General features: G+C 42.4%; 1 protein-coding gene across 1 annotated transcript in view; it reads right to left on the reverse strand.

The window, feature by feature from the left end:
* The window catches only part of CEP120 (centrosomal protein 120), a 410,430-nt gene that overhangs the window by 205,404 nt on the left and 190,397 nt on the right, over positions 1-14,629 (reverse strand). The window contains 4 exon segments of the mRNA XM_030193546.1: positions 7,663-7,670; positions 7,739-7,792; positions 7,795-7,821; positions 10,123-10,127. Coding sequence (XP_030049406.1) covers positions 7,663-7,670; positions 7,739-7,792; positions 7,795-7,821; positions 10,123-10,127 — 94 coding nt within the window.

Below are 14,629 nucleotides of genomic sequence, written 5' to 3' on the forward strand. Positions count from 1 at the left end.
GATAAATTATCAAACTACACCTTATAACACAAAGGTTTGTAAGAATAGTGACAGGATTCATAGAAGCTAGAACGGGGAGAAACCATGGGTGCCACGGCACCCCCAAGTTTTCATCTCTCCCCTCCCAGCAATGGGTTTCCTTCCTTACCTCCCCCTCCTCTGTGGCAATGACAACTGGCAGACCAGCAAAAGCACCACAACCGGCATCATGAACATCATGGCCTGCTGACTTTCGTCCCTTCTGAAACAGGAAGTTCAGAAGAAGCAAGACCCAGCAGGTATTGAGCATGAACAGATGCTCAATGTCCTGGGCTGGCTGGCCCCCGATGCCTGTGCTGCCATGTAGTGTCAGGGAGGAAGGTAAGAAAAGAGAGAGAGTCTCGACACCATGTGAAAGGCAAGGGGGTTGAGAGGTAGAGAAGGAGAGAAATACTGGACATTATGTGGAGGGAGGGGGTTTTGGACATAGGGAAGCACAAAAATGCTGGACATCATGAGTGTGAGGGAGGGGAGTTGAGAGGTAGGGAAGAAAAGCAGTGTTCTCTCCAAGACTCTTCGAATGCATGTACTACCTAAGTGATTTTGATGACCATCCAGCTAACAAAGAAAATTTTATAATAATTTATAGGACTCCTTCAAGTCACCCGGCTAGCAAAATTTTCTGGGAAACACTAACGAGATGCTGGATGTTATGGAGGGGGGAGGGCTATGGAACGGTAGGTAAGGGAAGAAGAGATGCTGTGGTTGAAGCAGACCTGGGGCGGGTTGTGATCAGAAAACATAGCTGGGGATAGGATTAGAGCACCCCCCCCCCCCTCACCCAAAAATAAATAAATAAATAAAATGCATTCTGCTCTTCCTAAGAGGGCCAATTCAATGGCAGGTAGCAGTGTTGTGAGCTGCTCTGTGGAAGAACCAGATCTAATTCCTGAGTATGGCTTCTTGGGCTAGTTGGTGTCAGGGATGATACAAGCACAGCATTTAAAGACGCCTGGAGTAACGGTGGGAAAACCAATCCCAAACCAAGATCTCTGCAAATGAAGGCTCATGACACTTTAGTGCTGTTAGGGCCAATTCAGATTCAGTTGAAAGCCCAAACTTGTAAGAAACCACCTGAGTGTGCAGGAGGAAGGCAGTTAAATATTTTAAATAAACCACAAGCTGAAGGCCAAAACAAAAGTTTTGTATCTAAAAATGGTGTTTTCTACACAGAAAAGGCTCAATCAGGCAAGTAATTGAATTACATTATCCAAGACGGAAAAGCTTTCCCAATACTAGGATCTAAATGAGTATGTGTACCCTTCCCACATGTAGTGGTCTCCTCAGTCTCTCATTTTGCTCCATAGCTCAAGAAGGGATATAATTCTTGGGAAGGTGAGGGATTGTGCGGCTGATAAATCCTGCTATGAAAAACACCATTCAGAGGTAAACAGTTTTGTTTTTTCCAGTCACAAGCAGAATTGAGTCAGGTACTCTAGTTATTCCAAAACTCAGGAACTCTCAACATTACAAGTAATTTTTCCATCATCCAGGAAAGCGAAGATACTTACCTGTAGCAGGTATTCTCCGTGGACAGCAGGCTGACTGTTCTCACATGTGGGTCAACGTCCATGTCGGCACAGGAATTGGTATTTTGCAAGCAAAATACAAAAAACGTTTTACCAGAGTCTTTTGGCAAGCTTGCAGCAAGCACCGCGCATGCGCGGACCGATTTCCCGCCCATCGCGTGAATGCGTTCGTCAGTTAAATCAAAAAGCATAAAAAGAAACAAAAAAACAACTCCAAAGGGGAGGTGGGCGGGTTTGTGAGAATACCTCAGAGAATACCTGCTACAGCTAAGTATCTTTGCTTTCTCCGAGGACAAGCAGGCTGCTTATTCTCACATGTGGGGTATCCCTAGCAACCAGGCTCACTCAAAACAACGAACATTGGTCAATTGGGCGTCGCAACAGCAAGGACATAACTTAGATTGACCTGAAACCATAAACAACTAACTGAGAGTGCAGCCTGGAACAAAACAAAAATGGGTCTAGGGGGGTGGAGTTGGATTCTAAACCCTGAACAGATTCTGCAGCACTGACTGCCCAAACCAACTGTCGCGTCGGGTATCCTGCTGAAGGCAGTAGTGAGATGTGAATGTGTGGACTGATGACCACATTGCAGCCTTGCAAATCTCTTCAATGGAGGCTGACTTTACGTGAGCCACTGACACAGTCATAGCTCTGACATTATGAGCCGTGACATGGCCCTCTAGAGTAAACCCAGCTTGGGCATAAGTGAAGGAAATGCAATCTGCTAGCCAATTTGAGATTGTGCGTTTTCCAATGGCAACTCCCCTCCTGTTGGGATCAAAAGAAACAAACAACTGGGCGGACTGTCTAAAGGGCTTTGTCCGATCCACGTAAAGGGAAAGGGGAAAGGGAAATGGGACTTGATATACCGCCTTTCTGAGGTTTTTTTTTGCAACTACATTCAAAGCGGTTTACATATATTCAGGTACTTATTTTCTACCAGGGGCAATGGAGGGTTAAGTGACTTGCCCAGAGTCACAAGGAGCTGCAGTGGGAATCGAACTCAGTTCCCCAGGATCAAAGTCCACTGCACTAACCACTAGGCCAATGCTCTCTTGCAGTCCAAAGTGTGCAAACTGCTTTCGCCAGGGCGGGTATGAGGACGGGGAAAGAATATTGGCAAGACAACTGACTGGTTCAGATGGAACTCCGACACCACCTTTGGCAGGAACTTAGGGTGCGTGCGGAGGACTACTCTGTTGTGATGAAATTTTATATAAGGTGCATGTACTACTAAGGCCTGAAGCTCACTGACCCTACGAGCTGAAGTAACAGCCACCAAGAAAATGACCTTCCAGGTCAAGTACTTCAGATGGCAGGAATTCAGTGGCTCAAAAGAAGCTTTCATCAGCTGGGTGAGAACGACGTTGAGATCCCATGACACTGGTGGAGGTCTGAAAGAGAGCTTAGGCAAAAGCAAACCTCTCATGAAGCGAACAACTAAAGCCTGTCCAGAGATAGGCTTACCCTCTACACAGCAATGATAAGCACTAATCACACTAAGGTGAACTCTTACGGAGTTGGTCTTGAGACCAGACTCTGACAAGTGTAGAAGGTATTCAAGCAGGGTCTGTGTAGGACAAGAAAGAGGATCTAGGGCCTTGCTGTCACACCAGACAGCAAACCTCCATTTGAAAAAGTAACACTTCTTCATGGAATCTTTTCTGGAAACAAGCAAGACTCGGGAGACACCCTCTGAAAGACCCAAGGAGGCGAATTCTAAGCTCTCAACATCCAGGCCGTGAGAGCCAGAGACTGGAGGCTGGGATGTAGAAACGACCCCTCGTTCTGAGTGATGAGGGTTGGAAAACACTCCACTCTCCACGGTTCTTCGGAGGACAACTCCAGAAGAAGAGGGAACCAAATCTGATGCGGCCACAAAGGTGCAATCAAGATCATGGTTCCGCAGTCTTGCTTGAGTTTCAGCAAAGTCATACTAGAGATATGGGAGGATGCGCATACAGAAGGCCTGTCCCCCAATGCATGAGAAAGGCATCTGATGCTAGTCTGTCGTGGGCCTAAAGCCTGGAACAGAACTGAGGGACCTTGTGATTGATGTGAGTGGCAAAAAGATCCACCGAGAGGGTGCCCCACGCTCAGAAGATCCCGCGGACTACACCCATGTTCAGTGACCACTCGTGAGGTTGCATTAGCCTCCTCAACCTGTCGGCCAGACTGTTGTTTATGCCTGCCAGATAAGTGGCTTGGAGAAACATGCCATGACAGCGAGCACAAAGCCACATCTGGACAGCTTCCTGACACAGAGGGTGAGATCTGGCGCCCCCCTGCTTGTTGGTATAAAACATGGCAACCTGATTATCTGTCTGAATTAAGATTACTCAGTTGGACAGCCAATCTCTGAAAGCCTTTAGAGCGTTCCAGATCACTCTTAATTCCAGGAGGTTGATCTGCAGACCTCTTTCCTGAAAGGACCAGGATCCCTGAGTGTGGAGCCCATCTACATGAGCCCCCCACCCCAGGAGAGATGCATCCGTCGTCAGCACTTTTCATTGCTGAGGAACTTGAAATGGTCGCCCCATGGTCAAATTGGATCGCATCGTCCACCACAGAAGAGAATTTCGAAATTCGGTGGACAGTTGGATTACATCCTCTAGATCCCCCGCAGCTTGAAACCACTGGGAAGCTAGGGTCCACTGAGCTGATCTCATATGTAGGCGTGCCATGTGCGTTACATGAACTGTGGAAGGCATGTGCCCCAGAAGTCTCAACATCTGCCAAGCCGTGATCTGCTGAGACGCTCGAACCATGGACATCAGGGACAGAAGGTTGTCCGCCCTTGCCGCAGGAAGATAAGCTCGATCTGTCTGAGTGTCTAGCAGAGCTCCAATGAATTCCAATTTTTGGACTGGGGTGAGATGGGACTTGGGATAATTGATGACGAACCCCAGTATCTCCAGCATCCGAATAGTCATTCGCATGAACTCCAGAGCACCTTCCTTGGAGGTACTCTTCACCAGCCAATCATCGAGATAAGGAAACACATGCACTCCCAGCCTGCATAGTGACACTGCGACTACAACTAGGCATTTTGTAAACACTCTGGGCGCAGACACCAGGCCAAAAGGCAGTACACGGTACTGAAAGAGCTGTGTTCCCAGCCAAAATCGAAGATACTTACTGCGAGCTGGACTTATCGAGATGTGTGTGTAAGCATCCTTTAAGTCCAGAGAGCATAGCCAGTCGTTTTCCTGAATCATGGGAAGAAGGGTGCCCAGGGAAACCATCCTGAACTTTTCTCGAAAAAGAAATTCAGTGCCCCTGTTTTCTTTTGCACTAGGAAGTACCTGGAATAGAATCCCAGCCCTTCTTCCCCTGGTGGAACGGGTTCGACTGCTTGGGCCTTTAGAAGGGCGGAGAGTTCCTCTGGAAGTACCTGCTTGTGCTGGGACCTGTAGGACTGAGCTCCCGGTGGGTAATTTGGAGGCTTGGATTCCAGATTGAGGGTGTACCCTAACCGGACAATTTGAAGAACCCACCGGTCGGACGTTATGAGAGGCCACCTTTGGTGAAAAAACATTAACCTCCCCCCAACCGGCAAGTCGTCCGGTACGGACACGTTTACTGAGGCAATGCTGAACTGGAGTCAGTCAAAAGCCCGTCACCTTGCTTTTGCTGGGAAGCCACAGTGGCCTGGGCAGGCTGCCGAGAAGCAGGAGTGTACCTACGCCTAGCATAGAAATAGGAAGCACTCCTCTTCCCTCCAAAAAACCTCCTTGATGAGGAGGTAGTAGCAGAAGACGCCCAGCGGGAGAGAGAATCCATAGCATCATTGTGATTCTTGACCTGGTCAACAAGATCCTCTACTTTTTCACCAAAAGTTTATCCCCCCCCCCCCCCCCGGCAAGAAACATCCGTCATCCGCTGCTGGATGAATGATCCAGGTCAGATACACGCAGCACGAGAGTCTGCGCATCACTATCCTTGGGCAGCAGCAATCCTGGATGCTACATCAAAAGTGTCGAATGTACCCTGGCCAGGAATTTACAACACGCAAAAACTGGTTAAAGAAATGAAGGGGGAGAGCGCTCAGTTTAGCTGTAGTTCAATCATCATTGAATTACAGCTAAACTGAAGCATATCCAGCTGTTAAATTTGATGAAGATGATTTTATGTGAATTTGGGGTGCATAAGCTCATCTAAATTGTGTAAAGCAAGTTACAATTTAAGTACTTCTATAAGGCTTATATGCACCATTTTAGGGCTTAAATCAGGAGTAACGGATATAGGTGTATGCCCTAAATGTAACTCTATGTACATTCTCATACCACATGAATATTACTACTACTACTTACTACACTTAGCATTTCTATAGCGGCCAGGTTACGCAGCGCTGTACAAGTTTAAACATGGGGAAGGACAGTCCCTGCTCAAGAGAGCTTAATCTATCAAGAATATGGAACAAAGTGTTTGAAAGCCTATTACGCCTCTTCCGGCATAATGTAAGCCACATTGAGCCTGCAAAAAGGTGGGAAAATGTGGGATACAAATGCAACAAATAAATAAACTTCAGCCTATGGCTGAGATGTGTTTGTTGGATCAGTATGAGGGGTGCCATTTAGAAGTATAGATTTAACTGGTCAGGAAAAGCATACCTAGTGATCAAAAAATATTTGTTGACTAACTGAACTGAGATAAACCATCAGCACCAGATAACTGGAGAGCACAACTACTACTACTAATCATTTCTATAGCACTACTAGACATACACATTGCTATACATAAATATGCAGGTACTTTCTCTGTCCCTAGAGGGCTCACAATCTAAGTTTTTGTACCTGGGCAATGGAGGGTTAAGTGACTTACCCGAGTCACAAGGAGCTGCAGTGGGAATCGAACCCAGGTTGCCAGGATCAACACCCACTACACTAAACATTAGGCACTCCTCACAAATGCATGTACTCTTAAAATGGAGCAATTAACAGCTGTATCTACCAGCATACGAGAAGCAGCTGTTCTTAGATATATGATATCCTTTCTAATAACTTTAACCCTAGAAGACGTAGTGAAATCCTAATGCAGTACAAATATGGCTAGTTAATCTGACAGGGGAGGGGATTTTTTCTATTTAAAAACATAGACTTTAAAATTACTTAATTTCATGACTGCGTGCATAGTGGAGGATAGCTGTGTTTTAGGCCTGGAAGTCTCAAATGAGACTCCCACACTACTTGGAAGATCCTGGTGCTGCTACTTTATGGCTGGATTCAAAATCACTGTGTATGGAAATAGAGCAACACTTGTAGCAGATTTACTGGAAAGTGCACAGTCATCTCTGCACAATTTTCTTCTCTCTTCTTCCTGTGCAAGGAGTCTTTCTCTGCTTCATAGTGAAACTGTATGATAGCATGTATGAGTAAGCTCAAGTTCTGGATGTGTGATGAAGCCTTGCTAATAGTAGCCCGCTAAGTCAGGTTAGAACTCCAAAGGAAAGGCTTTACCCATTACTGAGTTATGCCTAGTTTACTTTAGCAGGCTTGCAAACCATACAACGCTTAATCATACATGCCAGTGAAGCACAGTCTTTGAAACATTCTTTATAGTGGTCCTGCCATTTTCCCTCTGGGCTTGATCTTTTTATCTTCCTCCTCTTGATTCCACCCTTTAATCAGTTTCCCAGCTATGCTCCTAAGTTGGGATGGTCTGTTATCCTTTAAGGGAGGATTGTAGATCGTCCAGTTATCTCTCTCAACAAGCTGATTTGAGATGATATGTTTGAGCTCAAGGAGACATCCTTAAACAGTGCTTACACAGCCTAGTTATAGTGAGTGCCAAGAGAAATTAGGTACCTGGGGTGTGAACTGATGTTCTGTGGCACCAAAGGCAGGGACACAACACTGATTGAAATCTTTCCAAAGGAAAAAGACTCTAGTTTTTATCTTTAAAAAATTAAATCAGAAGAGAAATAAGTAGAAATTCCTTGCTAAAGGGAAATCTTTGGTTCACAACCTTTTGGCAAAGCAGGAAAAACAAAGACTGAGGAGACTGGTGTACATACAAAAGACTGTGCATGTTCAAAACATCACACTGAGCTCAGAAATGTTCCATCCTGGCTCAGTATGATGTCACCTACTTGTGTGCCTGATTAATCCTGCTTGTCAAAGAAAAAAAAAAAAAAGTTACCCTATATAAACATACTTACCTGAGACGATTCCGAACAACAACCTCTTGCACCTTCACAAGACCATAGTCTTCCAAAGTATCACATAAGAAAGTTCTGCTATTTGGTTACCTCTGAAAAGAAGATTGATAATTTTCACATTTCAGGCCCTTGGTATAGATTTTAAGCAGATACCCCTGAACCTATCAAGAAGCTGCTATGGCAGCATAAGACTTACTGGCCAACACAGAGAGGTCCTCCAAAGTACAGAACAAAGTTCAAGTAGCCAAAAAAAGCACTAGGAGATCCTTTAATCATATAACTCAACACCAATCTTTCTTTAATGAGACATGGGTCGTGTGTTGTCAATACAGTTAGTCCTATATGATTGTGGAAAAAGCTAAAGAAATCTGTCCCACACAGTGCAGACTAAACAATTCTTCGTGCTCAACACAATTGGAGCAAAACAGTCCTTCACATTCTGAATACAGATCAAAGAGCATAAAACCTACTACCAAGCTCAAAGGTGACTGAAGAACAAAATGTTTTTCTGGTCTGTAATGTAGTACAGCTCCTCATATCTATCCAGCCTACAGGATATCCCAAGTAAAAAAAAAGGCATGAGATACCTGTGGGCATCAAAGGCAAATCTCTCAGGCATACCTATTATGCTATTATGTATACAAACTATTCGTTCTGCATCTAATTGCACATTAGGTTTTAGAATCAATTGGGATGTTCCAAGAAAATTTAAACACTTAAATTGTTCCATACAAGGCTCTCTATTCTCTGACAATCCTGGGTTAAACAAAAATATTTGGTTATATTTTCAACTGGTAGATTCTCAAAACACTCACATTTTTAAGTTACCTGCTGCTTCAGATCAGCAGACTATCTGAACCACTTTTAAGCTGTCCAAATTTGTGGTGTTTCTTCTGGTATTGCTTTGTAAATGTATTGTATATGTATCATTGTTGATATCATGAAATCCCAACTGGCTGCAGAGTTCCCAGACAGATGGGAAGCTTAGAGCAGAAAGCATGGCATTTCATCCTACTACTTATCATTTCTATAGCGCTACAAGGCGTACGCAGCGCTGTACACCATACACAAAAAGACAGTCCCTGCTCAAAGAGCTTACAGGATCTGCCTTTACACTTTTTATTTATTTATAGTTTACAGTATATAGCAAGATATATAATCCTGAGGAAATAACACACATCAAATAAGGTAATTTTAAAAGAAGAATGTCACAAGTGCTATTCATTAGTCCACATTGGAAGAGATCCAAGATGTCCAAAAAAAAAATTCCAAAGTGAGTTGGTATCTCAGAAAATAATTCAGTCACATATTTGGCTTACTCTTTTACTTTAATCCCATTAAGGCTTTTGGTCTTGCCCTTTGTCCTTCCTGGTCTTAAGAAAATTACTCATTACTTAGCATCGTAGAAAACGTATTTCTTATCTTTAAATATTACTAAGCGTTTACATGGAAACCGTAGTTGAAAACGAGCCTGTAAAGAGAGAACTTCTTGTTTCAGTTCTAAAAAAAATTTTTCTCCGCTGCTGTGCCCATTTAGATATATCTGGAAAAATAGAAATTTTTCCTCCCAGAAAATCCACCTTAACTTTTGAAAATAAGCTTTTAACAGTGCGTCTTTGTCTTGAAGAAACACGAAAGTCACAAGAAGTGTTGATCTCTTTTTAATTTCTTCTCTGGATTGCTCCAAAAAAGCTGATAAGTCCAAACCTTCTAAATCTTCTCCTGTTTGAATCTGGTCTTCCTGATCCTGTTGAATGTTTCTTTTATGGGTAAATAAAACAATTTCTGAACAGGTGGAAGCATCTGTTCTGAATATTTAAATTGTTCCTTCAAAAATCTAAAGAACATCTCTTTTGGCGAAATCAGTTCACTCAAAGGAAAATTTAAGATTCTAAGGTTGAGGTTTCTAATACTATTTCTAAGTTTTCAATTTTCTACTAATTAGCAGTTTATCACCCACCATTTGGGCTTGAACTTCCTGAAGTTTTTGTAACTCCATTTCTGTTTTACTTGTTTAGCTGATAAGAGTTTCCATGTCGCTTTTCATATCTCTTATTTGGGTAGAGTTATTCAAAGATACGGTAATAAAGGAAACACAGACCTTATGAAGATTTTCTAGGGCAGACCATATTGCCTCCAGCGTTATTTCGGCCGATCTCAACAGCAGTTGAGTCGCGTTCAAGGTAATACTCTTTGTTCCGTTTCAACACCGCCGGGGCTCTAAGTTGCTGGTCTCCTTCTATTTTCTCCCCCACACTCGATCTTCTTCCAGAGCTTGCCTCCCCTTCGGAGATAAATCCACTACACTCTCCAGAACTGATACTCCAGGTGGTTGTGGGAATGGAGGGATTAATGGGCCTGCCGGGCTAAGCAAATAATTGCTCTCCAAACTTGTGCTCTCCCTCGCACTGGCAGCGGAAGCGCCCGTAGGAGTAGAAGCCAGGAAAGCTGAGATCGATGTTTGCCGAGATCCAGGGGTATCTACTCTAGGGAGAGGAGGTCCCTTAGGTTTCCCCTTTCTTTTTGGCATGCTCTTCTAAGAATTCAAGGCAAAAGGTACGTAGAAATTAAAAAATGAAAGCGTTCCTTAGAGAGCTAGCGTCTCTGCTTCCTACTTGTCGGCCATCTTGCTCTGCCTTTAGACTTTAAAGTTACTTCTGCAACATGTCAAAGATTTGGTACATGCTAAGAAGAATTTTAATAATATGTCAGAGCCAGTTGTGGAGAGGAAATGACATTACCACCATGAATGGATGCCTGACAAGAGCTGGAGAGGAAGTGCCACCACCACCCTGACAAGAGCTCCGAGTCTCCCCCCCTTCCCGGCAATATAGCTGTATACCACACTAAAATGCAGGAAATTCAGTGAGCATATCACAGAATCCAATATGAAGTGCCTTACAATGGAGATGACAGTGAAAAAGAAACCTGTAGATCTACAGGAGGAGTTCTTGTACTCCGTGCCAAGTGTTCCCAAGCATGAGGGATCCAAGATTGCAGGCCCTTATTCCAAAAGACTTAAACAGTTTGACAGAACATGAAGGGCCCATCCCAAAACCTAAAGAGAAAGTAGATTAACACTGATAAAGCTCTGAGACCTTCTTCATAACCTCAAGACTGATATTGGGGTGGTAAGAGAAAATTGCTTCAATGGCTACCAACCTCTGCTCAGACACTGTGGATCTGAATCGAGGCTAGGCAAGCATGGGGAAGCTCTAACCTCATTGGAAGGTCAGCTGGGGGAGCTCAATAACATTAATATGGATATGGCAGACAAGCTACAAGATCTTGAAAATCAAAGTAGGAGATCTAACTTGAGGTTTTGGGGCATGCTTGAATTGGTGGATCATGTGAACTCAGTAGATGTGGTGGACAAGATTACTAAAGTTTATCTCGTCTATAGAGAAGCAAAATGGTGAAATCAGGGTAAATTGCAATTCCAAGCTGAAGAAATAATATATGTTCTACCAACTCCCATATACAGGAGATCACAATCTTAATTTCAATAAAAATACTAATAAAGAGGAAATATTTTGGAATAAGAGAAGGTTATTTGAGACCGATAAGAAAAACGGAGTCCAATAAATATAGGCACAAAGATATACTTACTTGCTACCACAGTTTGGACATTTGAGGTCTTTTTCCTCTTCATTAATATTTTTATTGAAATTGAAAGTGTGATCTCCTGTATATGGAAGTTAGAACATATATTTCTTCAGCTTGGAATTGCAATTTTGAATGTAAGTTTGCTGAAGTTTATCCTAGTATATTATTGAGAGAAATTAGGGTAAAAACAGAGAGAGAACACAAAGTACCCAAGTCACACTTATCCCACAATGTTGTGGCTTATCACAGTGTTAAGAAATAAATTAAGGGCCCTGTTTACTAAGCCATGCTGTAGGCGTGCTAAGGCTAAAGACACCCATAGGAACATATGGGTGTCTCTAGCATTCGTGCACATTAATTTTTAGCATGCGCTAAAAAGTTAGTGCGCCTACAGCACGGCTTAGTAAACAGAGCCTTAAGTTTCCAGTGATTGCTATGAAGGATACTGCAGGTCCACTGAAAGTCTGTGCATGTACCAATTGGTTATGTCATGGTTCCTATCATATAGGTAAAAACTGGGTTGGGGCAGAACTTCTTTTGCCACAGAGATGTACAAGGATGTGAAAGGTGAAATATTTACCTCTTCTCATTATCTTGATGAATTTTTACAAACTACATGTACCTGAATTACATCAACCAAACAATTTTAGTTGTACTAATGGGCATCCCCCTCATTAGTGAGAGAAAAAAATAACCAAGTATTGTTATTAATCAGTATTATATGTAGGCACTAATGAACCATTTATGTTTTAATCCTGGGCTGTACTTATGGATAATAGCTTTGTAACACTATATAAGATGCAGCACAAAGCTACATACTTTAGACAGAGAATCTGATTGCTGACTCTCTGTCTCTCAGCACTGATGATAAACATTTTTCTGTAATTCTACCAGAGTTGGTGATTTATTCTTTGACAGTAGCTACAAATTAAAAAAAAGAAGGTGGCAGCATAAGTTAGAACTTTAAGCACTTCAACATGGAATTCCCATAAAATCTCCCTTTTGCAGAGTTCTCACCTATTACTTTGTGGAAACGTTTAGTTTGGTTGTAAGATCTTTGAAAGCTCAAGAAAGAGAAATTAAATTACAAATTAATCTACCCTGTGTCATATCAGTGTGTTTTTTTAGTCTCGACTGTCATGTTGTCCCCTATAATGTCACTGGAACGAATTGCATTTTTCTTTTTACTTTAAAACACAGTTTAAGGTTTTAAGATTTATCAGTAGTTTTTAAAGTGTTTGAATATTCTTATTAACTAATTTAGTCATATTACTTCTAGGAGCCTCTCTGATCTTTTTGTTCAGGAAGACAATAGGTCATGTGATCTAGTGAGGACTTATAATCAGAAGCAGCACAGATAGACAGTATGTTGCTCAAACAGAGACCCCACCGGAGTTTGGAGGTCCTGGTAAAGTAAGACCTTTTAAACCTCAATTTGTAAAAATGATGCCTCAATTTCTAATGATGATGTGCAGAAATTTGTCCCCCCCCCCCCCCCCCATTTTATATAATCCACAGTAAAGCCTAATGGTGATGTGAATCCATCAAGCCATAAAGGTTAATGTAACACATTCCATTCTGTTTCCGACACTACAACTACTTGACATTTCTAAAGCGCTACTAGGGTTACGCAGCGCTGTACAATTTAACATAGAAGGACAGTCCCTGCTCAAAGGAGCTTACAATCTAAAGGACAAATGTACAGTCAGTCAAATAGGGGCAGTCAAATTGGGGCAGTATAGATTTCCTGAAAGGTATAAAGGTTAGGTGCCGAAAGCAACATTGAAGAGGTGGGCTTTGAGCAAAGATTTGAAGATGGGTAGGGAGGGGCACACTCTCCCCTGGATTCTATATAGCATGACCGAAATTTGCGCACACAATTTAATTACTTAAACCAATCAGCACCAATAATTGCCATTTAAACAATTGTCAACACTAATTGGCATTAAGAATTGCTAGGCATATTCTGTAAAGTGGTGTGCAATAAATTCTAACGTGTGCTGCCAAAAGAGGGGGTGTGGCCATGGGCATGGAATGGGCAGGCCGTGGGAGTTCCGAAAATCTATGTACAGGAATACAGAATACACCTGTTCCGTGCCTAACTTAGGTGCCGGTATTCAAGTTATACTTGGTGTAAATGTAAACGCCAAGAGTTAGGCACAGGCATGGTCACTAGGTTTAAGTCTATAACCCGCCTAAATCTAGGCATGTGCCTAGGCTGAAATATTTTTGGTGCCAATGTTTTAGGCACTATATAGAATCTAGTCCTTTATAAAAAGCCTTGAAGCGGTTCAAAGAAAAACAATGAAAATGGTATGGGTGTTGTGTAACAAGACATATGAGGAGAGACTTGATGACTTGAACATGTATGCCCTGGAGACAAGGAGAAACAGGGGCTATATGATAGAGACATTCAAATATTTGAAAGGTAATGATCCACAAACAAACTTTTTCCAGAGACGGGAAGGTGGCAGAACTAGAGGACATGAATTGAGGTTGAAAGGGGGTCAACTCAGGAAGTATTTTTTCACTGAGAGGGTGGTAGATACCTGGAATGCCCTCCCGCGAGAGGTGGTGGAGATGAAAATGGTAATTCAAAAATGTGTGAGATAAACACATTAGAAGGAATGGATCCAAAGAAGCTTAACAGAGATTAGGTAGCAACACCAGTAACTGGGAACCAAAGTGCTGTTCAGACTTCTATGGACTGTGCCCTGATCATGGCTGAATAAATTTGGATGGGCTGGAGTGGAGCTTTTAGGGGTCTCGACAACATCAGAATTTTAGAAAAAGGATAGTGCCGGGCAAACTTCTATGGTCTATGCCTGAAAATGGCAAGGACAAATCAAGATCAGTATACAAATATGATGTATCATATACCACATGTAATGAGTTTATCTTGTTGGACAGACTAATGGACCCCTATGGACCTGTCATCTACTATGTTATTACCTTATGTGTTTTACGATTTCATGTTTGTGATTTTATAATGCATATAGAACTATCATTCATTATTTATTTATTATTCTTTGGCTTAAAATTGTTGTACTAGTTTTTAGCATTTAATAATTTTTGAATGTAGAATTTTAGTGTAATTATGGTTTATTTATTTTCAATGTTAATGTTTTTATGCTTGCCAGTTTTTTATGATTTATTACTAATAAAAAAAGGCCCGTTTCTGACACAAATGAAACGGGCGCTAGCAAGGTTGTCTTTCGCTCCCCTGCAGCCACCCATGTCCAGCGACCCTCCTCTGCCCCTGCAGTCACCCATATCCAGCGACCCTCCTCTC

This window comes from Microcaecilia unicolor, chromosome 2 (genome assembly GCF_901765095.1).
Source record: "Microcaecilia unicolor chromosome 2, aMicUni1.1, whole genome shotgun sequence".
NCBI classification, from domain to species: Eukaryota; Metazoa; Chordata; class Amphibia; order Gymnophiona; family Siphonopidae; genus Microcaecilia; species Microcaecilia unicolor.